The 26,418-nt window shown below is 39.4% G+C and overlaps 1 protein-coding gene across 1 annotated transcript in view; it reads right to left on the bottom strand.

Moving 5' to 3' along the window:
• Positions 1-26,418, bottom strand: part of LOC126285331 (protein HGH1 homolog) — a 66,609-nt gene that overhangs the window by 4,063 nt on the left and 36,128 nt on the right. The window contains exons 5-6 of the mRNA XM_049984648.1: positions 23,879-24,069; positions 16,056-16,189 (exon numbers count right to left, since the gene is read on the bottom strand). Coding sequence (XP_049840605.1) covers positions 16,056-16,189; positions 23,879-24,069 — 325 coding nt within the window. The remainder of the gene's footprint in view (positions 1-16,055; positions 16,190-23,878; positions 24,070-26,418) is intronic.

Raw genomic sequence — 26,418 nt, 5'->3', positions numbered from 1 at the left:
CGGAATACTGATGAGACATACGTCTGAAGGACGAGAATGTCAACAGCATTAAGGCTTTTTGGTATGTTCGTGTTAAGAGCTTGTCTGTCACAAGCAATGAGTGTGAGTTGTTGAATATACAGTGAAGCTTATTGTCCATAAGCTGTTGCATTAAAGTTACTAATAATTACTATAAAGAGTAATTAAGGAGAATCTGTTTGAGTCCATCAACTTTTACTGCATCAGAAGAGTTTGACAGACATGGATCTCACAGCATGTACAACAGAATACATGAATAAGGGAGTAGTTCTGTTTCAAGACGCGCTGCTGCAAATTTTCCTTCATGATAAAAATGTGTAAATGATGTTTAGTAACAGACAAATGTTTTGTATTCTGAAATTTCGTCACATTTTAATAAAGTAACCAAAAGAAAGTTTAGGTGATGTCAGATAATAATTTCAACAGAAGAGTCTCCTTATTACACTCACACTAAAATGACTGGAAATATTATAGCATGAAAGATTTTGCAAATACCATGGACATTTAAGAAGTTGTTTTTTATGTGTAACAAGTCAGACAAAGGAAAGCTCCCACTGGATGACAAATTATAAAAACATAACAGTGAGGTTAGAAAGTTCATGTATAACAGCTAAAAATTTTCCTTAATATGTTTTACTTCACTCAGGACATCATTGTTATTTCTTTGGTGTCACTGGTTTTTGGGACTTTAGTTGTGGTCTACGGCATATTTTCTGCCTAATGCTTTGGCTCCTGCCGCAGGAGACACCTGCAGAGGCTGCAGGAACAGTGGATTAGGTTCAACAACATTTATTCCTTCAATATGCTACCTAAACCAACTAAACAAATATTAACACCCAATTCAAAGAACTTGTGAGCAACTTTTGTCTGGTAAATGCATATGAATCAACAGATTGCATTATCCACTGGGACACTTAATAAAGAAGAGATTGCCTTTAAAAGAAAATAATTAGGACTTAAATTGGACAAGGTGTTGGCTTTAGAATTAAATAAAAACAACAGTTCTAATCAAGTGGTGAATAAGCTCCAGCACCCACTTTCCTCTCACACAGCATACTTTGAGTGTTTCATTCCAACACAAGAATTGAAAGGCTATAAACAAATTTTCAGCTCTTTGAACTATCTGCAGCAGGAAAGTGCCTCGAGTATTCACTTTTGTCAAGTAAATGTTAGAGAACCTACCTAACTGTTTGTTCGTACAGTCCCTTTGGATGCCTCCCGCAGCAGAACACAAAATATCAGACATAAAAATATGTCTTACATCATAGTTAAAATCACACACACTAGATGTCCCCAAAGCAGTAAACACCTACCACGAACACCAGCATTAAACGAACCTTGTGTTACTACAAATACAAGCAGATTCGCCAAAATTTATTACATAAGGATGACTGAAATATTTAGAAAAATGAAACTGAAAGAGAATAAACAAAAGGGGAGGTACACATAAATGTTCAATTTTCACTTAGTTAATCAGGGGCAAAGCAATTGGCCAAGATAAAAAGGGAAAATGTACAGGCTTTTCCATCTTATCAAAGGACCCTTTCTGAAATTTACCTAAAGCTATTTTGTAAAAACCATTCTTTAAAACACTCAGTATCATAATCAAATTCAGTTCAGACATCAAATGAAATCGCAAGAATTAGTAAAACTGACTTCTCAAAATGCAGGAAGGGTGAAAAATAAAAACATACGTAGTTTCAGATGCCTGAAGAATAATGAATAAGGACTGACACAAAAGATCAAAAGTTAATAGCTGCAAGTAAAACACACATTTTTTTGTATTCATAATATTAATATTAATGTGCATATTTTGTACCTAGAATGTGTAAAATTACCTACTGTGTGCCACATGCACACCAGTGTTATAGGTGGATTTCACCTGTTGGTTTTTGGTACAATGCTGGTTAGCAGTTGTGATCTGTCGTGCATCTGAGTAAAGATGTCACATTATACCTATAAATTCATTTCTAACCAAAACTAGTTGTTTAATTAATTGATAACACAACTGTGTGCTAAATCATACTTTTCCAAGAATGAAAAATAAACTTTTGATTTAAAAAAAAAAAATGTTGATAAGCTGCAGGGTCAAACTGGCCAGTTTTGCTCACCAAGAAGTGAACTGAAACAGTCTGCAAACTTTCGTGTACGAGTGACAACATCTCTGACTGTGGGTGCATGTGTATTGCGTGAATGACTACAGTTTTCTTTTTGTGAAATGCAGCAGATCTTGCCAATATGTAGCAGCCATTGGCATAATACGGTATGAGTATGATGGTTGTAATATTGAACCTAAGTAATTTTTTCCAAGTAGTATTGGTTTAGATGCTTGTACATTAATAATAACAGCAATTCAATATCTTATTTTTACTATGCTTATAATTAAAAATCTGCATGGAGGGGCACAGAGATCAATACTTTCCACATATGTTACAGACTGGCAAATTACACCAATGAATAATGATCTAGTTTGGTGATATTTGGCATGATCTATGATGAACTATTCAACAAGTAATAGAAGCCACATACCTCATTACTATCATTAACATATGTATAAAAGAACAATATTCAAATCAATTCAAAATCACAGCATACATCGTGTGCCTCCTACCTATAGTAACTTCTACGAAAAATTTTATGTAACTGATTTTAGTTATGCTTTTAAAGATTAACAAATGAATTAGCTCACAAGGAGTGAATCTGGCATTTTTATATCTTCTAAGGTTAACTACTAAATATGGCAGTAAGTCAGTACAGCAAAGTTTGTAATTTTACTTCATTATATAATGAAATAATAAGCAACCAGCTACATAAAAGAAATTTAATTTCTAGACCAGTTTCAGGCAGTTAGTGCCTTCTTCAGACGGCTGTACAGGAAAATACAACATAAATTAGTAGAAGTCAGATAAGAATATTACACTTAGGGACACAGAGTTTAAAACATATTTTTAAAAATTAAAAGAGAAAATATGGTACATACTTATGTCTATCGCATTATTTGGAAGTGTCAATAATGAAGTGCATACAGCACAATCCCGTGCCTCTAAAAGACATATGCAGGAGTGACAAGAATAAAATAAAATAAAATAATTACTTATTAAATTTTGTTAGAGACCATAATTGCTTTATGTATTAGATAGGTCACATAGAGGGCACCACACAGCCAACCGATATTGTTCTCTGCAAAGCCTACCTTCATTACACGGGTAGTCTTTAATGAACAGTGATGAGAGCCTCAACACAGGTGTAGTCCCACTAGAGCATGTACAACAACTCCAAAATGCTAGTATAGAATTTAATGTACAAGTGATACAGGTTATGCCACGAGTTGTGATTTTCGTATACTATGTTCTACCAAGGTAGGAAGTAACCTCAGCAGACAAAGTGTGTACCATGCTTGTGCAGCAGAATTACAGGGTCTCAGTCAGAAGTGCCAATTTGTTACCACTCAGTATAAAGTCTTATGCTGATATTATGGCCAGGGATGCTGTCATTAGATTGATCCCCAACAATTGGTCCACAAAGAAATTGTGGCGGTGCAGTACTCACATAAGCTACAATCCACACAAACACATCTGTGGTGGGCTGATCCCCACAATGCTCCGTCCGCTTGTGCTGCACCTTGGGTTTCCAACCTAAGAATGTCAATGTCCTCAGTCCTGGGTCTGATTTCCATCTAGCAGCATTCAACAAGTTATTTCTTAATATGTTTATCAACAGGAAGTCACTTCAGTTGTAAGTGACATTGGCACTGTGGCTTCTCTCATTAATTCTCACACATATCTGCAGCTTGGTGTACCATTACCTGTCACCCACTACACACCGTTTTTCAACTTACAACAGGCAACAAATCTCCATAGTGGACCAATTTAAGGCGGACATGATGTACAAGGATTTGGTCTGTCCATTAACCTGCTATAAGAGAACATTTGGGTGACTTCAATGCTTTCACAGCCTTTGGATTTGCAAGTCTCTGAACTGGTCCATCAGGTTTTGAAGAAAATGCTGTACCAAGAACTTTATGAACATTGCAACAGATTCCCAGATTTTTTTTTCCCTGGACTCAGCACAACTAAGGATTTTACTGCTTGTATCACCTTTGAACCCACTTAGCAGCCTTGTTTCAAGCATGGCCTATGCTGCTAGCACTTCAGAAACAAGTCAAGTAAGAACTATAGGCAGGTTGATGGTTTTGGATGTGAGTGACTCATCGCGCCAATTAGCTATGCTGATAGTAATCATCAAGAGACCATTCAGTAAGCTCTGTAAATGCAATACAACGATTTTATAGTGACAATGGATAGGCAGTGATCAATACTTACCCCATCCCACATCAGGACAAAGTGGTGGTGAAATTGGTGGGGTGGGGGATAAGTATTCATCAAAAGTGGATCTTCCAGAGACATATCTGCAGCTTCCACTTGATGACACATCTCAGAAGTCCCTAGGGGTCATCACACCCTATGGACAATACAAATACAAACAGCTGGTTTTTGGCACAAGGAGGGCTCCTATACTTTTTCACCATTTCTTGGAGCACCTTGCGAATGTATTACTTGTTGTATCAACTGTCTGAACGATACTGTGGTCAGTGGTCCCTCCACTGAGGACATCTTCAGAACCTTCAGCTTCTTTTTCAGACTCTCAGGGTAGGAGTCTTAACTGAGTCTGAATAAATCACAATTCTTTCATCCCTCTGTTGAGCATCTTGGACATGTCATTTTTCGTCAGGGGATTCAGTAGACACACAGTCACATCGCTGCCACTGATGCTCTTACACAATCCAAAAACCCGAATTGACTCCTAGCTTTTCTGGGCAAAGTGCTTATTATCATCAATTCATTCCATGAGGTACTACCATTGTGTATCCTCTAAATCAGTGCCATATTTTATGGACTATAAGATGCATTTTTTTCTTAAAAAACTTGCCTCTAAAATTCAGGTGCACCTTATACTCAAAATTAATATAAAAATGTCCAGTGTTCGATTTAAAACTCCTGCCAGTCTTAAAAATGGCCATATATTCGATGCTTCACAAAACCTATTTCTATCTGGCAATACAGGGATTCATAAGCTTCTTAAGAAGGTGTCCTTCCCGTTCCACCATCACAAGCCCAGAACACTGTTCACATGATGACTTTCAAGGATTTTACAGGTCAGTTCAGTTTTATAAACTAAGATTTTTTTTTTTTTTAATCTGGCTTTGTGACCTAATAACAAAAATGGAAAAAACTGCAGTTTTTTAAAAAATAGTTTAAAGATTAAGATGTGTCTTATAGTCCATAAAATACAGTACTGAAAAAGTGTTTGTTGTTTGCCTGAACAACTGCATGTGACAGAGCATTCACAATGTTTAAAGATAGTTGTTGTTCATCGCCTTGCCTACCCACATATCAGCCAGGTAAGCAGCTTGTCTTGGCTCTGATGCATCACATTTTGAGCTCAGAACTGTTTAAGATCCTCGAAATTCTGAGAGTTCAGCATTCAACTCCTAGATGCTAAATGTGGTGTAGAAGAATTATTCACAATTAAGAATGAGGCCCTTGCCATCATTTACATGGTCCATAATTTTTTATAATCCATTGTGAAGTTTCACTTCATCACGGACCACAAGCCACTTGCCTCCCTCTTTTGCTCATCTGCACATCTACCACATGAGATGGCCCACAGACTGTAACAGTAGGCTCTCTCCCTCAGCCAATACAATTATGAGATTCACTTCCATCCAACAGCTCAGCGTCCAATGTGGATGCCCCCTTGCATCGGTCTGTGGATTCCGAGACCTGCTTCGAGCAGGAGGAAACTGTTTCTTCTCAATGAAGAAGCTCAGCAGTCAGTGGATGGCTTCCCTATTATGAGCTCATATGTACCTGATGTCATCAGTGCTGATTGTGTTCTATGCCAGGTGCGGCAGAATATCTGGCAGAGATGGACAGAACGACTACCAGCCCGATTGTTGGATCCTATCCGTAATTATTTTATGCTGCACAACAGATTGATTCTAACTGATGGCACGATATTGCTGATGACAGAGCATGCTATGCCATGGGTGGTCAATCCTGTATTCATCTGGTGTCACATGCTTCAGCAGTTGCATCACACCCTTGGGGGGCATCGCAGACAAGGATACTAGCTCTTCGTTACGTCTATGGTCATGTGACCACTGGGAAATTGAACCATAGATGGCACCAACACAACCTCGGGAACACGTCCTTCTGGATTTCGCAGGCCCCTTGTTGGACTCATTTTGAATGTCTGTCACTGATGGGTACTTCCATATCCCAAACATCATCAACTGCCTCTACTTTTCGTGCCCTCTCTTGGATCCTTTCCTTTGAAGGTCATCCTTGTACTCTGGTGATGGATAATGGCCCACATTTCACCAACGAACTTTCAATAGTTTTATGAACAGCACGACATTCACCCTCATTTCATCCTTAGTCCAATAGAGAGGCAGAATGTCTTATGCGGGCCTTTAAAACACAGATGAAAAAGTAGATCAGAGATGTTCTGGTAGAAGAAGCATTCACACATTTTCTTAGTTCTTACAGATACATTTCTATTGACGAGAAGAGCCCAGCGAAATTGCTTCTTGGGCTTCAGCCACACACCTTGCTGCAGCTCCTGTTGCTGAACCTTCACCACACTCCTGCACCACTGCTGCCATGCTATGTGCCAGGGACCTGTCTGGGCTCACACTTTTGGTCATCAGGAGCCCTGGATTCCAGCAGTTGTCCATAGGCAGCAGGGTTGGTGTGTCTTCACTACACAGACTGGTAAGAGGCTAATGGCCCACCACTGCAACCAACTTCAACTGCAGGTAGGGAAACCAATTCCACGTTGCCCTCTTGTGCACCTCCCAAACCCCTCCACCTGTTGGATCTTGGTGTTCCATCCCCTTCTTCATCTCTCAAGACACATCCTCCCTCTCTGGTCTGACCTCCGGCACTGTGCTACGCTTTACTCCCAGTGCTTGCCCCTGGCAGAGCCATCATCATCAGGCCACTCCAGCCCTACTCTCCAGGTAATGACAACAGAGAACTTTTGTCTGTGTTACGCCTGGAGAACTCCAATGCCTGAAGCCATGGACATCACCTTCCTACGTACCTTGAAGCAGCACGTAGTGTGGGGAGGGGATGCCTGATTCACACCGACTCTCCGTCATCTGCATTGCTTACGATCAGTGCCACCATGGCTCACTGACATGCCAACCCAGAACAAGGAGCTCCCTCTATTATTCACTATTGCACAACATCATAGTTACTTGGACTCAGCTTTGGGAACAAATTGTGCATTGTATTGTGTATGCTGCCTTGATTGTACTCTAGAACTTACACTGAACTGCAGATTTGTGTTCTCATTAAACGTGTTCGAACTTCGTGCACATTCTTACTTGCGTGTGAAGTTACTACAGCCAAGAATTTTTCTGACCACCCTCACATGAACGAAATTTCACTTTGGTCAAGTTGATACTTTTATGCAATAATATCTGTCAGGTCCCAACCTTACTTATGGATTAGTTTTGTTTATAGAGCTTTTTAATGTAGTTGATTGCACTGGACACAGATTGATAAACTTGAACACAATGTCCTTGTTTGATTCTTTGTTTTGGACAGTCTACTGCCACTGAAAAATCACCCAATAGTATAGGTTTATGAAGGGTCTGCTCCTTCATTTTCAATAATTAAGAAGTTGGCAACTAAAATGCACCAAAATCATACTTCCCTTGAAGATGATCCATCTGCACAACACCCCAAAACTCCTGCCACAGATGAAAATACATTATCTCGATTTATCATCACTTAACATGTGTAAAATAGCTGACACCATTGCCCCATCAAACATACCAGATATTTTAAGCAAGGAATCAACTATGAGAAAGTCCTGCGTTTGTTGAAAGCTGACTGCAATGTAAATATGAAAATGAATTTCCCTGAAATATTTAGAGAATGAAATTGATGCTGTATGTTGATTTTTATTGTGAATGAGACACGAGTGCACTATGTATTTATTCTACAATGACTACAGCAAATGTTAAGAAACATATAATTTGCAATTCTACATTTAAGGATTTAGACACAAAGGTAATATGATTAAATTATAAAAATTAATAACATAAGACTGACAAAGAGAATATTCAAACTACAGAATTAGAGAATTAGGACTGTTAATTAAAATAGACATGTTTAACAACAGTTCAACATGTAGTGAATGAAGCCAACTGATAGAGGGAGTAGCATTAATAAAGACACTGAATGGTCTTTGATAGTTTCTCAGAGGGCAGGCTCTGACAATATGCTGAATGGACTGTTCTTGGGGCGCACAACTGCAGGCTGGAGAGTGCTAGAGGCCCCATTTGTTCATCATAGCATTGTACCTGGCATGACCAGTTATTATTCTGTTTAGCCTTGTAGGCTGGCAGATGGATCTTTAACACCTTGAGTTTTTATTGTTGTTCCTTTCTATCTCTTGCACCACTCATCTTTAATGTCAAACATCATCTTGTCTCTTCCATTATGCCCCACTGAAATGTTTGTTATTACATGGTCTAAAAGAGGCTCATTAAGCAACTGTAGGAACTGACAGGTCTTGTGAGTAGTAAGGGTGACACAGCTCCCTACGTTCTCAGTTGGTTGCTTCTTGGTATCACAATTCAGTTGGTGTAATGTTACTGATGGTGTGTAGCCAAGGGATCATTGTGGATTTTAGTATACCTGTAAAAATTCCAATTGATAAATTCAGATGGATGTCCAGTTTCCTTGTATGAGCACTGTGTTGCCATAGTGGGGCACAGTATTCAACTACTGGGTATACTAGTGTCAAAGCTGCAGTGTGTAGAGTAGATACTTCAGCACCCCACATTGTTGGTTGAATGGATGACTGTATATCAGAGATGGCCTGCCATACAAAACCCCAAGGTCTACCAAAAGTCAGTGAATACATCTGGCCTTAATTTACAATAATTTCTTCTTTCTCAGCAGCCCTTCACATTAACCCCTCCTCCCTTCACTCCTTTTAGTTTTCTACATCTTTCATTTTCTTACTGTCTATTTTCGTTGTTCCCCTCCAACCTCTGTTACACACAATGCACTTAGCTTTTTACTCTCATTAACTTGTACACAGTGTTTTAGCAGTGATCTCTGTCTTGCTTATTATCCTGTCTTCCACCTTTAAGCTCTCTGCTTTTCAGATCACATCTACATTTATACTCTGCAAGCCACTTAATGGCGTGTGGCGGAGAGCACTTTACATGCCACTGTTATTACCTCCCTTTCCTGTTCCAGTCGCGTATAGTTCATGGGAAGAACGACTGCCGGAAAGCCTCAGTGCACACTCAAATCTCTCTAATTTTACATTTGTGATCTCCTCGGGAGGTATAAGTAGGGGCAAGCAATATATTCGATACTTCATCCAGAAACGCACCCTCTCGAAACCTGGACACAAGCTACACCGCGATGCAGAGTGCCTCTCTTGCAGAGTTTGCCACTTCCAGTCTGCTAAACATCTCCGTAACGCTATCACGCTTACCAAATAACACTGTGAAGAAACACGCCGCTCTTCCTTGGATCTTCTCTATACCAAATAACACTGTGAAGAAACACGCCGCTCTTCCTTGGATCTTCTCTATCTCATCTGTCAATCTGACTTGGTATGACTCCCACACTGATGAGCAATACTCAAGTATAGGTCGAACGAGTGTTTTGTAAGCCACCTCCTTTGTTGATGGACTACATTTTCTAAGGGTCTTTCAATTAATCTCAACCTGGCACCCACCTTACCAACAATTAATTTTAGATTATCATTCCATTTCAAATCGTTCCGTACGCATACTCCCAGATATTTTACAGAAGTAACTGCTACCATTGTTTGTTCCACTATCATATAATCATACAATAAAGGATACTTCTTTATATGTATTCGCAATACATTACATTTGTCTATGCTAAGGGTCAGTTGCCACTCCCTGCACCAAGTGCCTATCCGCTGCAGATCTTCCTGCATTTCGCTGCAATTTACTAATGCTGCAACTTCTCAGTATACTACAGCACCATCTGCGAAAAGCTGCATGGAACTTCTGACACTATCTACTAGGTCATTTATATATATTGTGAAAAGCAATGGTCCTATAACATTCCCCTGTGGCACGCCAGAGGTTACTTTAATGTCTGTAGACGTCTCTCCATTGAGAACAACATGCTGTGTTCTGTTTTGCTAAAAACTGTTCAATCCAGCCACACAGCTGGTCTGATATTCCGTAGGCTCTTACTTTATTTATCAGGCGACAGTGCAGAACTGTATCGAATGCCTTCCGGAAGTCAAGGAAAATGGCATCTACGTGGGAGCCTGTATTAATATTTTCTGGGTCTCATGAACAAATAAAGCGAATTGGGTCTCACATGATCGCTGTTTCCGGAATCCATGTTGATTCCTACTGAGTAGATTCTGGGTTTCCAGAAATGACATGATACACGAGCAAAAAACATTTTCTAAAATTCTACAACAGATCAATGTCAGAGATATAGGTCTACAGTTTTGCGCATCTACTCGATGACCCTTCTTGAAGACTGGGACTACCTGTGCTCTTTCCCAGTCACTGGGAACCTTCTGTTCCTCTAGAGACTTGCAGTACACAGCTGTTAGAAGGGGGCAAGTTCTTCCGTGAACTCTGTGTAGAATCGAATTGGTATCTCGTCAGGTCCAGTGGACTTTCCTCTGTTGAGTGATTTCAGCTGCCTTTCTATTCTTTGGACACTTATTTTGATGTCAGCCATATTTTCGTTTGTGCGAGGACTTATAGAAGGTACTGCAGTGCGGTCTTCCTCTGTGAAACAGCTTTGGTAAAAGGTGTTTAGTATTTCAGCTTTAAACGTGTCATCCTCTGTTTCAATGCCATCATCATCCCAGAGTGTCTGGATATGCTGTTTCGATCCACTTATCCACTAACTGATTTAGCGTAAGACCAGAACTTCCTAGAATTTTCTGTCAAGTCAGTACATAGAATTTTACTTTCGAATTCACTGAACACTTCACGCATAGCCCTCCCTACACTAACTATGACATCGTTTAGCTTCTGTTTGTCTGAGAGGTTTTGGCTGCAGTTAAACTTGCAGTGAAGCTCTCTTTGCTTTCTCAGTAGTTTCCTAACTTTGTTGTTGAACCACGGTGGGTTTTTCCCATCCCTCACAATTTTACTTGGCACATACCTGCCTAAAACGCATTTTATGATTGATTTGAACTTTTTCCATAAACACTCAACATTGTCAGTGTCGGAACAGAAATTTTCATTTTGATCTGTTAGGTAGTCTGAAATCTGCCTTCCATTACACTTGCTAAACAGATAAACCTTCCTCCCCTTTTTTATATTCCTATTTACTTACATATTCAGGGATGCTGCAACGGCCTTATGATCACTGACTCCCTGTTCCACACTGACAGAGTCGAAAAGTTTGGGTCTGTTTGTTATCAGTAGGTCCAAGATGTTATCTCCAAGAGTCAGTTCTCTGTTTAATTGCTTGTGGTAATTTTCGGATAGTGCACTCAGTATAATGTCACTCGATTCTCTGTCCCTACCACCCATCCTAAACATCTGAGTGTCCCAGTCTATATCTGGTAATTTGAAATCTCCACCTAAGACAATAACATGCTGAGGAAACTTATGTGAAATGTATTCCAGATTTTCTCTCAGTTGTTCTGCCACTAATGCTACCGAGTCGGGAGGTCGGAAAAAGGAGCCAATTATTAACCTAGCTCGGCTGTTGAGTGTAACCTCCACCCATAATAATTCACAGGAACTATCCACGTCATCCAGTGCAGTTCCCTTCTCATACAATTCAATAAATCCCCTGATCCGCAGTTCTGGGTGAGGTGACTTTTCCAAAATCAACCCATTTTCCTAGAACTCTCCAGTCCTTTTCCTTCATCCCTCTTCCTTCCCCTTCAACACTTCTATGTGAAGGAGGAGCCACTGACTCTGAAAGCTAGCCTAATTATAACCTTCTTTTATGTGTCTTCCACCACTTGATGAGAAGATTTATTGTGTAATTGTCAAAAATTGATTGTTTTTGTTGTTATATTAGCACATGTGGCCAACATTTCTCGTTATGTAAAGCTCTCATCAGTCTTTGTTGTCGTCTGTCATGTTCAGACTGTCATCCGTTTTCTACCTGATGTCTAATCTGTTCATTTATTTGTCTGTATCACCAAGATTAATCAACACTTTGCCCCCACATCTTTTCTGGTATTAATTTCTGTGCATGGAGATGGGTCCATTTTTATTTACAAATTTGCACATAATAATTCCACTGTTACTTACGAATTTACCTATAACAATTTATGGTTCACTACACTGCAGGGCCTTCTCCTGATCATCTTTCACAGATTTATTTGCAAATTTGACAGCTATTTGCATTTCCACTTTACACTTATCTTGTTTATACATAATTCTTTCACTTTTTTGTGCGTTTGTTTTTTGCCAAACCTTACTGATCAACGTTTACTGCTATCTCCTACATTACTTTAATTGACAAGCTAAGTAGCTTACATTTTTTCTTCTGACTTTCTTTTCTTTTCACGCAGTTTTTAAAATTTTGTCTCTTTTTCATAACTTTCCCACCCATTTCTTTTTCCCTTTTGCAATTTTTTTTTTTTTTTTTTTTTTTTTTTTTTTTTTTTTTTTTTTTTTTTTTTTTGCGTCACATATACCACTTTTCTGGTGACAAATTCTCACCGACTCATTATCTCTTGATAACCATTGTATGTTCTCATGATTTTCGTGCAAATTTTTCTGAATTTTACCCTTGCTTTTCTTCCATTTTTCTATCTGCTTATCCCACAATTTCTAAGACTCCAAACTATCCTCTCTTGCCATGATGAATCACATCACACGTTACATCTGTTCCTTTAGAAAACATGCTTTTGCACTATCAATCCTAGGTCTCACGTTCTGTTTCTTGAAACCTGCCTGTCCCTTGGAGATACTCCAAAAGGCCTCACACTGAAAGTCCCTATTCCTGGATGTAATTCTATTCTGCATCAGGCTCTTTTGCAGTTTCAAATACAGCAATCTCTTCCCCTTACAGGGCTAATCTGTGACCTATATGCTTATCGGCCAATTTCCACTCCATCAGACTACTCTCCTCCTACAAAATCCTGCAGTTCTCCAGCCCCTCATGTTTCTTTGGATTACGTCATCCACCAAGCCAGCTTTCAAACTGCAACAACATGCAACATCCTGGGTATCATATGAATTTCGACTGCGGAGTCCCAGTACGTGGAGGCATGAAAGGATCTCTCTCCTCTCTCTCTCTCTCTCTCTCTCTCTCTCTCTCTCTCTCTAGTTCATGTTGTGTCCACTGTCAAGACATCTATGTTAGGCACATCTATCCTTAATAGTGTGGCACATCTGATCAATGTAGGATTTCCCACACTAGCACGGAATTTTATATATCCCTGTCTTCTTAGCTTAGGTCATCTTCAACTGAGCCGAGCATAGTTTGCACTTGTGCTCAAGGGCAGAAAACACATTTTATTCTATGTTTTTTGAACACCCTGTTCACCTTAAAGGACATGCCACCAACATATGGTAAAAGAAAGTATCCTCATCGAGTTCGCTGTTTCTTCTGGCTTTTCCTGAGCTTTAGTGCTTGCAGGTTTAAATGCATTATGGATCTGTTATCAGAGTACAAACAAAGAGCGAAGATGGCTAAGCTATGCTGATAAGCTCCCTGCATCTGAGAGGATTCTAGCCCTGCGAATGAGTCCTCAACATGTCACTGCACTGAAATGGGTGATGGCAGTTTGTAGCTCGTAGACACAGGTCACTGTGAATTGGTTTGCGAAACACACTGTGATCCAAGCAGCCATCTTCTTGTCTGTGGACCAAGACATCAAGAAATTGGAGGTCTTCTTTTCTCCACTTCCTTGGTGAAGCAAGTGCTGGGATGGATGAAGTTAAGGTGTTCCAGAAATGCAGGGAGCATTGCTGCTCCGTGTCCAAACTACAAAAGTGTTGTCCACATATCTCCAGAAACATTTAGGTTTCAACACCGCTGACTGAAGCGCTTTTACCTTGAAGTCTCCATAATAAAAGTTAGCAACAATGGGAGAAAAAGGCTAACCTTAGTAACACCGTCTGTTTGCTCAATTAAATAAAAAGTAAGTTGAGGTAAGCACATGCTTGAACATATGTAAGATGTGTTCCTCCAACTTAGTTCCTATAAGCTGTAATGAGTCAACCACAGGTACTTAAGTGAACAAAGAGGCCACATCAAAACTCACTAATACATCAACTGATTCAAGACACAAAGTCTTCAGTCATTGTATAAAATCTTCTGAGTTTTGAATGTGATGTTCACATTTTTCCTACCAGAGGATTTAGAAGATAAGCCAGATGTTTCGTCAGGTAATATGTTGGGGTGCCTATATTCCTCTCGATGGGGGAAAGCGGAACACATCCTTACAGATCTTATGCAGCCCATAAAGTCGTGATGTAACTGACACTTGTACTCTTGAGCTCTTTTTAAGATGTTCAGGAAACTGGCCAGATTTGAGGAGTGCGAATGTCTTCCATTGTACTGCATCAGTTGGATCCTTCTGGAGACAGCAATACACTAAGTCCTGCAGTAAATCTGTCATCTTGCCGATATAAGAAGCTGCACACAAAAGAACAGCAGTGTCTCTCTTGTCATAAGATAAAATCACTATTTCTGTGTCTTCTCTTAAAGACCGGGAAGCGTTTCTTTCTTCAGTGTTTATGTTCTGCTTCAGTGTAGGTGCCTTGGTTATGGCTCTGCAAGCCTCTCCCCTTACTTCTTCAGCAGTCTCACTCGGAAGTTTCAAGACATCATGATCAACAACACTGATGAAATCCTTGATAAGCAAGGTCTTTGGAGTGGGCGAAAAATTTAGTCCCTCTTTAGACACCAATATTTCAGCATCACTCAGTTTTCTATCTGTGAAATTAAACACAGTACGTCTACACGATTTACGTTCTTGAGATGATTGGCGTGTAAGTCGATGGAACTTCAGATTTTGACATACCATGGCTTGCTGTCACATCCAGTCCAAAAACGACCACAGCACCGTCCACCCACTCGCAGGAATCCACTGACAAACGCAACAAGATATTCAGATGTAGTGAAAGCAAGCTCCTGGAAACTCTGATTCACACCTGGTAAAAGGATTCTTTTTCTCATCAATGCCATACTGAATCATTGTTTAATCCTCTTGGTGGTTGCAGAGTCTATGTAATGAGTGAACTTGGCGAATATCGGTATAGTTCGCTGATCCCGACATTCCAGTAAAAACATGAGGGAGCACAACAGTTGTTTCTCTTCTTGTGGAGTTCTTCGAACTCACATACGCTGTTGACCATCTTCTCCCCATAGAGGTACCAGATGTGCTGTTTAAGATTTTCCCAACTTAGTAACTGCTTCATTGGTATCGCGTCGGATAATGTTGTGAAAGCTACAAGTGCGCTGCGCCACTATTTGCAGCTGCACTTTTGCACATCACGAATGAGAAGCCAGCAGGAGGCAGTGGATGTCACCAGGCTCTATGACTCATCTACAATGACATTATAGCACCAAATCTTGGCTCCTGTGCTTTTCTAGCAAGTCAGCTTATATATTGGCGAGCCATTGCAGCAACACATCAGTAAGCACCTGAAGAAGACCAGCAGCTGTCTTGTCGAAATATTGTGCAGCTTCCACATCATCATCTGACAACGCCCATGAACCAAGGAAGAAGTTATTACATCAGAAAAGTCTTAAACAGCACACATCTGAGAACTGTTCACCAGGCCATTCATTACATATTTTACAATATAAAACTATACTAACTACTTTTATTATTATTATTTATTTTATGGCCTTCATTGGACCTCTCTAGCCAAAAATAGAAAGTTATAAACAAGTTGTTACACAGGGATACAATTTGACTCAACAATAACTTAATATGATATTTAGGTAATATAATTATTAGAGTCTATTCTTATATGAAAGGTGCTTTGCTCTATACTAACTACTAATAAAACTTACCTGATGAGGATGTTAACAATGTCTTCACATACTAGAAGTGCTTTTCGGTCAGTTTCCCACTTGTGATATTCTCTGAGTATCAGGTAGACACCACTGTTACGCATAATTTCACGTGCAGCTCTTGTTGCACAAAGCTGTGAAGAAATTTTTTAAAAAATCCATAAATTTAGAGAATCACATTAAGCAAGTGATACATTTCATAAGCAAAATGCTGGTTATGAACCACTGACAATATTGTCAATATGCAAGAAACCATTTTGCTGTGTATATGAGTGTCATGTTTGCCCTTCCAAAAGGAAAAGGAAGCAAGAAGATCCCTGTCAGGGATCAGGTCATTATCATGTCAGCATTTTCCTTGAGTCATTTGGGGAAACCACAAGAGTCCAAATCTGGAGAGCTGGACCAAGATTTAAACTGTCATCATCCTGAATGAGAGCCCAGCATCTGCACTACATCACCCATGACCATCAAGACACATTTTTAATTTCTGTAATCAACACAAAAATCAAACGGCACATACTGACATCAGTGTCACTTTAGAAACACTAATAAATAGTGTAGAACTGGCCACTGAAGCATAGGGGCACTACCTCCTGGTATGTTATGATTTGTGGGTTTGTCTCTCCAGCTCGTTCTGTTAGTAGTTGTTATAATACGAATCTGTATACTGCGGTAAATTGGTTTCCTAACATTTGTGCAGATGTTATGAACATGGTAATTCAAATACAAAGTGGTTAGACATGTATGACAAACATAACTTTGTGCTCAAATAATGTTTGTGTACTTACTCTTTCATATACAGTTGTTGGAGATGAACTTTGTTGACCACATAAATAATATGTCGTGGAGGTCAGTACTGAGACCAATAACCTGCACTCTTTTCACCATTAATGTTCATGTCACAGAAAGTAAGTGGCCACAGTGTATACCTATGACAACATGGTCCTGGACAGAGCATGACCACCCAGCAGCTCACCAAAAGATTGTATAACCTCTTGGACCTAAACGTTACCATTATCAGCTGGCACAGCATCCTGATTAACTTACAGTCCATTCACAATCTCGGTTAACATGGTACCAGAGTGTCCAGGAACTGTGGGTGAACATGCTGGGTCACCACACACACCTATACCCCACACTTAACCAGTCAAGAACATTACTTTCACACCTCGGTGTCACCTTGTACAAATCACATTCCAGGAGTATGCTATCATAGTTTGGGGAACTACAGCATATTAGCATATCCAGCTCACACAGCAAGTCTAGAATTGTACATTGTGTCTGCCACACAGTCAAGCAAAAGACATTCCTACAGTGCCACAGCAGGAAGCCATCTAATAATAGCTTCTCCACAAGAAGAAAATCAGCCAGTACTTATTGAAAACGGAATGATTTTTTATGATAAGTTGCAGCAGTCTCAGAATCACAACTTCTAAACACTTGGATACAAAATGTCAATACCATATGCCAGTATTGTTGACATAATAATGTCTGGTGAATAAACGAGGGAAAGGAATCATATTGTATTCACATTACAAGGAAATGTTTTCAGTAGCACTAAATCCAAAGGCATGAAGGTTGATTGACTAAGTAGTGGCACTGAAAGGGATTAAAAAGTGATGTCAGGGAGAGTACAAAACTATAAAGATATTAAAAAAGTCTTCTTCAAGGCCAGCCTGCTGTTCAAGGCCAGCTATACAGCCAATACAATCTTATGCAGTTTCATCTGAAATATAAAGAATGGTAATGAGAAGTTATTAGTAACTTTCATTATATTTTTCAGACACATGTGTGGGGTGACCATCAACTGCACTAATAATATTTTTCCAGAGACATTTAGAACAACGTCACTAAGCTTGTTTAGGAACAAATGAAGAGATCTGGATTATATTACTTCTGTTTTCTTCTTGTCTCCATGCATGGAGGAGGTAAGACTGGTCTGCACAGTGGCCTCGTAATTGTGAAGATAACTTGACAACAGGGTTCAAAGGATGAAGGTGAAGTCAAGGGCGAAGAGAGACTACACGAATTGCAACTGGAACACCAGACCTGGGTTGCCTTCGTGGGAGGTGAATCCCCCTGTGGAGAAAAAGGATATGATTCAGGTGTTCTGACATGTATTGCATAGTTCAGCAGTATGAGGCTATTCATAAATTAACATTTGACTGCCTATTAAAAGTGAACAAATGCTCTCGGCTTCATTCCTCTTGTGTGGTTGGGAAAGGAGACACTGAAGCTCATGTTGCACCAGTCAGCTCTCTGTTTTGCTTATTAATATGAGAGGTGTAATTGATTGAAATGGACAGTTTTGTTGTGTCTCCCGCCAATCTCAAAGGTATGTTCTGTCTCTCACTTCCTGCAAGCAGAAAAGGTTCAATGCTGACATGGTTCACCACTAATCGTGTCGTGTGTATGGAAATGGGACTATGAGTGACTGATGACAAAAATCAAGACTGGTCACATAGATTTGCACAATTAAAGTGGTTTAAAAAGACATTTCAGATATGACTGATGAACTTGTGTAACATGACATAAATGTCCATGTGAGATGTCAGTTCAAAATTTCTGAATTTTCTGAACACGTGCTTCAAATTTCAAGGACAACCCTCTTTCACATCATCACACAGAGGTTAGGTTACCATACACTTTGCCCGCAGTCGATATCGCAATCTACAATCGATGTTCACAAAACTGAAAGAAGCGTTTGGCCTTGACATTCCTTGAACACTACCATGAGGAAGGGGAGGCATTTCTGGACAGAATTGTGAGTCGGGCATGACATGGGAATAGTATGTGAACTCAAACTAAGGAGCAGTCCGAACAGTGGAGGCACACGGCATGGAATGATTATCAAAGTAGTCATTCTTCTTCACGATGATATACAACGCTATACTACAAACAGTAAAAACTTGGCACCTAGTGACTTTCATCTCTTCCACTAGATGAAGGCTTGCCTGTTTACTCAGCAATTCATAACAAATGATGAGCTCTAGGATGTTGTCATTAACTGGCTGAGGTGCCATGTGGCACCATTCCTTGATGAAGGAATGTTGTGGTACAATAAGTGTTTGAATTTCACTATTAACTACATGGAGAAGTAATGTCATCATGTAAAAAAGTAGACTGCATACAAAAAGAGTTATCTACCTTTTCCTTTTTTTAATAACCAATTGGGGGTTAATTTATGAATAGCCCTTGTAAATACATGGCATCTTATCTGTAAAGATGTGATCGCAGCAGCCTGTCGGGAGCCTGTCCCAGACCTTGTCCGAAAAGTGCCAGTCACAAGTCACATCCCACACTGGGGTACCAGGTCCAGTAGCCATAATGCCAATGGATCCACTGATCCAAAAGCTGGAATCCCATAAGGGGGACTGTTATTCTCCTGCTGTAATTTGTCACTGAAATTCCCTTGCACAGTGGCTATGGATGGTAAGGCAGTGTTGAAAGCATCCTAGTCGGCTTTCTTGAGGGTGTAATGGACGTGACAAATGGGAAATGATACTTTCTTGTGGAGCTCATGACCATCCATTGGATTGAGGGGAGGAGGCTGAAGCAACAGATCGAGAGAGCATTTAATGAATATGTTCCATGAGCCACCCTAAAATGAGATGGTGCTGCTGTTCAATAAACATAAATCAATATCTGTAATTACATCATTAGATTGCCTCCGTCAGCTGTTCTGTTACTTACTGGGCTGCGGGCTTTGAAATCTCCCCAGTGGAAAGGCAGAGGCCGCTAACAAATCAGGTTAGCTATTTCATGACATCAGTTCCCTATCTTGAGGGAGATAGATACTACAGAGAGTAGTTTTCAATACACAAATAATCACAGTGGTACTTTATCACTAAAAATGTCTGCAAGCACCAGTGTACAGATACCACCAGTTACTTTTAGGGGCAATTCTATTTTTTAAGCAAAAGGTAGGGACACACGTTCTGCAGAATCGAGTTTTCTGAAGAGCAATACATATTGCTGGACAAAATGATAGCAGTAGTTATCCGTGTTCTGCTAGGTGGTAAAAATAACATTACAGCTACACTGTTGACAACTACAGGTTTACCTGCGGTGGTGGGAGGGAGACCACTGCATGGCTCACCCGTCAAATAGGATGTCTAAATGTGTAATTTCAACTACCAATGGTTAAAGTGGGAGGGGCAGGTCTAGTGCATTTGGGGTTACTGGGTTCACTAACACATTTCGTTGTTTCTTGCCTTCTTTCTCCTTTTTATTCTTAGTCTCATGAAGGAGAATTGTTTCCTATTAGGAGGTATCTGGAAGTAAGATGAGCAAACTGTTCTGCAGCCTGTAGCCTGTGCCTCCGTCAACAACTGACTGACATAGGACTGTAAGACAGTTTTAGTATGCTGACTAGGCCCAGACAAAGGTGTCAGCTGGACAAGACTCTTTTCCAGCAGGAGTTGGGGGACCTAACTCTCCAATGAGGGTGAATAGATACTTTACCCTTGCTACAGAAGGGACCCTAGTCACCAAGAAATGTAGTAAGGTGGGGTTTGGCTCCACTTGCTACAATTTCACTCCTTAAACACACATTTTTTTTCATTATGTGCATAATACATATGCCATACTCTTGCAAAATGATTAATTTCTTATTCAATGACTTTTTCATAAAATGTTATAGTTCAAGTACCATCATGATACTTAACTGCAAAGATATTGATAGTGCTTTGAAGAATTATAACACATACCAGATTCCTTAAAAACACATGGCTAGTTAAGATTTCCTGTGGCATACAGCTCACAATTGGTAAAATAATGTGCCTCAGTTAAAGGCATTCAGTTATATTTTTAATAAGCACTTCAAGTTTTCCAAACTCTGACTACTGAAAAGGTATTTGTTATTATCATTGCAAACTCCCATTAGATAATTGAGCTATTTTGGTGATTAAGATTGTGTAATTCTGAGAAATGATGTAATAATTTTGTTGCCATAAATTTTTCGAACTTCATAACACATTTAGCTAAACAAATACATTTTAATTTAAAAATTAAGAAAACTGAGAAAATTAGGAATCTACGAATATTGCGTAAAGACTGGTAAATCCCAGCTGAGGTGTACACAATGAAATAATCCAGCTAACACTATTATTTTTGGAGTAATCCATCATATTGCTAAATCAAATTATTACTTGTTTTTCTGCAATGTCATAGCTACTTTCAACATAGATCTTATTATAAACTAATAAACTAGTATGTAATAACAAAGTTTAATAAGTATTCTTAGGCATGTCTATAAGTAATTGAGAGAGTCCATTGTTCAGGCAGGCAGTCAGCTTCCGGTAAACAAAGCTTAATTATCTTTGTCAGAGTCCACAATTTGTCACCAGTATGTTAACATCTACAGTATACATCAGTGCAAATGTCTTTGTAAAAGCTTTCCGAGTCTGCAGGAGTAATTCTTTTTGTCAGTATTGTGTATTTACTGTCTTATATATGTCGGTGAAGTCAGCACTCACTTGTGAATGAGCGCTATAAAATATTGCCAATGTCAAAATAGTTACTAATTCAGAGGATGTGCTTACCTGTAATTAATATTCAGTTTGGGACTTTTAACCATGCTGATCATTGAGTGATTATGAGTGACAATAAATGTAATTAACTGATGCTGTGTTGTGTACAAAATTTCAAAAATTGGCAGATAATTGGATTACAGACAATAGATACTCAGTGACAAGCTATCGAAGGCTATATGTAAATCACAGGTGAGTCACATTACAACCATGTTTATAAAGTCTGCTCTAACTTTAATGAAATGTAGGTGGATAAAGAAGCACAAGCACATTCCAAGCACCATGTGCTGTCAAAACTTGATAGGACGGATGTGGCAACTCAAAAATTGAATTGTTACTCAGTATTACAACAGAGAGAGAATTTGTGTGAATTGTGATGTTCAGCAATGACAATTAAATACTGGGAATTTTAAAATGCTTTTTTCATATCAATGGCCCATACAGAAACAACGTTCACTTGCCATCTGTAAATAACAGAAAGTTAGAAGGCCGATGAGGATACTGATAGCACAATATGTGAAGAGACAGTCTCCACATACATTGAGTTTACAACTTACATAGACTGTTACAGTGAGATGAACCTCAGACAATTGTTCTTTCCTCTTTGAGTCCAAGAACAGAAGAAGACAAAAGAATTGAAAGTTCAGACATAGAATCTCTAATGCCCATGGAATATATTGCAATACTATGCATTGATTATTATTTGGCATCATCACCAGTTATTCATACAATAATTATCACTATGTTTCATTTACAAACTTCAAATTCATGACCACCTCAGGAGATAAAGTACAGTGTCGTCACTCTCAGATACTCCAGATACTTCCTATTGCAGATGCCTGCCAGTCTCTAGCAGCACATAAATTTTGTGTCTGTTTATTCTTACATCCCTTAGTGCACATGCAACAGGGGTTGGGTTTGGAGGAGAAATGGTCTCCTCAATGTGAAATCAACCATCCTCACTTACAAATCAAAAAACTGTTTTAGCTTCCTACCTTGAACAAATTCACCTCCAGAAATTTTATCACCACAGAAAAACTTTTTTTTTTAGCTATTACATGTATGCTCTTCAGCTTATTATACTGTGGCTAGTGAACATTCTGATTTTTGGCACAGTATAAGGGACTATAGCTTATAAATTGCAAGATGCAGGTGTGCCACCACCTTGCAGCTAAGAGTTTTCACTGTGCTGGGGAAATATGGTTAACATGAAGAAAAGTGTAAATATGTCAAGATGTTTTGATCCAAATGTCTTTGAAGCTGCCAGATAAATCAAAAAGCTAGTTTCCTCCTCCTATACCCTAACTCTGCTCACCTTCTTTTGTGCTACGACAGCAGTATTTTTCAAACCAATTCCCAACTACTACTCTACCACAAAATGTTGCAACAATCAGTATGAATAAAGTATGCGTATGACTTGCTTAAGTAAGCAGAAGAACTGTGAAACAATGTCTGCATGAATGTTTCAATTCCATATGAAAATTGATTAACTTAGCTTGCTTTGTCAGAAAATAAATTTTAATACACAGCATAGTGAATTCTAGACCACTAGGCTGTGTAACATAGAAATCTTTCACAGGACAGCCACTAGCGACATGTATTTTTCTAACTTCTTACAAATTTTGAACCAGTTCCAACGTAGAAGTGGTGCGTATAAAAAAAAACTCACAAGCAAAGTGTTTTTTGCTTGTAAAGTCTGAATGGAGGTAGATTTATGACCCAGGTCTCAGCCTTACGTCATTTTCAAGTGATTGAGTTTATGTTATTAACATATTGATGTCCTGCAAAATACATTAATGACATAAACTCAATCACTTGAAAACGGCATAAAAGGCCGAAACCTGCGTCATAATTAAATAAACAACAATACAGTCAAACGGTGGTGTGCTCGTTTAAAAAAGGACAGGTGTTTGAACAGCTATACAAATGGCAGCTAACCCAGACCTAGCTAAAAACTCTTTATCCCATGTTCTTAGCTCAAATAGGAATCGAACACCAAACCACAGTTCTATGCACAGCCTTTTCAGACGCATTGGTTACAGCACTTCTGCATTGTAAGGATTATGCATGAAAAAGTTAAATTTGTGACTCTTACTACAATTTACAGTAAAATAATGATAAAAAACAGTGATCTAAAAAAACTAGATCAGAAATTTTAAAAATTGTAATGTTGAAAATATGACAGCTTTCAAAGTCTCACCAGCACAATTTTAGAAAAATCACACTGCCTGAAAGCAAGCTGAATGTGCTTGCTCAGAAACCTGTATACATTTGAATAAAAATAGTGCAAACCTGTGTTAATGCCTCAAGCAGCATGCATCGTATGTCTGCATCAACTTCCCGTGCTTTAGATTCAGGCAGATATTGCAGATCTGGTGGAAGTTTTTCCATCTCATCATCTGGAAACTCCTCGGGTCCTGCCAGAGGAAGGAGTAGGTGTGGCAGGATATCCACTGTTGGACTCAGCAGCCATTCATGACTGTCTGTCAGAGCAAATAAGATTTTTTTTATATTTTTTTTTACATTGTATGTGTAACACTTGAAAATATCTGAAAGTATGTTGAAATGAAATTTCCAAAAAAGACAGTCGCCACTGGAAAAATAGATTATGAAAAAGGAGAAGAATTGCTTCAATGAAAAAGAAGTGAAAAACCATGAACAAGATCCTGCTTAAATCTAAAACAAGGACATATGGTTATATGAAAACCCATGAAGAAAAAAGTAAATGAAGAATAGCAGGCGACGTCAAAACAAATGGATATTGTGGAAGAGATGAAAAACATAAATACAAGTAGAAATGAGGAAGAGAGACCCAGAATGTGAAATTAGAGGCACTGAAGCAGTTAACAAGTAAATAAATACACTCCACGAACACCCAGTAAAGGAGAACAATGAGGAGAATTCTTCAATTTCTTATGAAATAATTATTTCTCATGAAGTTTTCAGGATCTTCTCTCATGTCAGTCTGATAAGTTATCCTACACACACACAATAAAGTAACAAAAGAAAAAAAGAGAGAGGAACTTAAGCTATAAACTACAAGTAGAATGCTAGTTATTACCAAACTGATAATGACATAAAAAGTCATTACAGTTTTCGAACATCCACTTCAATGGCAAACTATGACTTAAGCAAGTATGACTTAGAATATAAATCAACCAGCAACCCAGGACAAGGAAGTTAATCACACTAATTGACGCAGATGGCATGTTAATAAGAGACTGCAAAATGGAATACAAAAATGCCCAACTGAATATGACAGTGGTATATGAAATCATGGGAAGCAATAAATCACAGGTGAATAAACACTAAATCAGAAATCACACAATAAGTTGGAAAAGGGGACACAAGTGAAAAGGTTAAGACAGTCACGGGAGGACAATTTTAGGAACTAGGCATAGTTCAAGGAATAAAGGGAAAAAATCATAATAAAAACATAAAAAAACGTTTTGCCTCACCTCGGTTCTGAGAGTTCCGGAACCTGTACAGAAAATTGGAATAGAGATCAACATAAACATCATTTCTGCCCTTGTTATTGCTCATGAAAACCACACATTGCGTGTTGTACCACCATACAACGAGACCTTCAGAGATGGTGGTCCACATTGCTGTACACACCAATATATCTAATACACAGTAGCATGTTCTCTTGCACTGATGCATGCCTGTATTCATCATGGCATACTATCCACTAGTTAATCAAGGCACTGTTGGTCCAGATTGCCCCACTCCTCAACGGCGATTCAGTGTAGATCCCTCAGACTGGTTGGTGGGTTACATCGGCCATAAACAGCCCTTTTCAATCTATCCTAGGCATGTTCGACACGGTTCATGTCTGCAGAAACTGCTGGCCACTCTATTTGAGAAATGTCGTTATCCTGAAGGAAGTCATTCACATGATGTGCATGATGGGGTTGCAAATTGATGTCCATGAAGACAAATGCCTCACCAATATGCTGCCAATATTGTTGCACTATCAGTCAGAGGATGGCATTCACATATCGTACAGCCATAACAGCACCTTCCATGACCACCAGCAGCATACGTTGGCCCCACATAATGCCGCCCCAAAACAGTAGTGAACTTCCACTTGCTGCACTCGCTGGACAATGTGTCTAAGGAGTTCAGCCTGACCGGGTTGCCTCCAAACACATCTCCAACAATTGTCTGGTTGAAGGCATGTATGACACTCATCGGTGAAGAGAACGTGATGGCAACCTTGTGTGGTCCATTCAGCATGTTGTTGGGCTCATCTGTACCATGCTGCATGGAATCATGATTGCAAAGGTGGATCTTCCCATGGAAGTCAGGAGTGAAGTTGCACATCATGCAGCTTACTGCACACAGTTTGAGTCTTAACACGATGTCCCGTGGCTGCACGAAAAGCATTATTCAACACGGGGTGGTGCTGCTGTTAGTGTTCCTCCGAGCCATAATCCACAGGTAGCGGTCATCCACAGTAGTAGTAGCCCTTGGGCAGCCTGAGCAAGGCATGTCATCGACAGTTCCTGTCTCTCTGTATCTTCTCCATGTCCAAACAACATTGTTTTGGTTCACTCTGAGCCTGGACACTTCTCTGGTTGAGAGCCCTTCCTGGCACAAAGTAACAGTGCAGATGTGATTGGAACACAGTATTGACCACCTAGGTATGGTTGAACTACAGACAACACGAGCCGTGTACCTCTTTCCTGGTGGAGTGACTGAAAGTAATCAGCTGTCAGACCCCCTCCGTCTAATATGCACTGCTCATGCATGGTTGTTTACATCTTTGGACAGGTTTAGTGACCTCTCTGAACAGTCAAAGGGACTGTGTCTGTGATACAATATTCACA

The sequence above is a fragment of the Schistocerca gregaria genome, chromosome 8 (assembly GCF_023897955.1).
Source record: "Schistocerca gregaria isolate iqSchGreg1 chromosome 8, iqSchGreg1.2, whole genome shotgun sequence".
Classification (NCBI taxonomy): Eukaryota; Metazoa; Arthropoda; class Insecta; order Orthoptera; family Acrididae; genus Schistocerca; species Schistocerca gregaria.
This window is presented reverse-complemented; position numbering and strand designations above follow the sequence as displayed.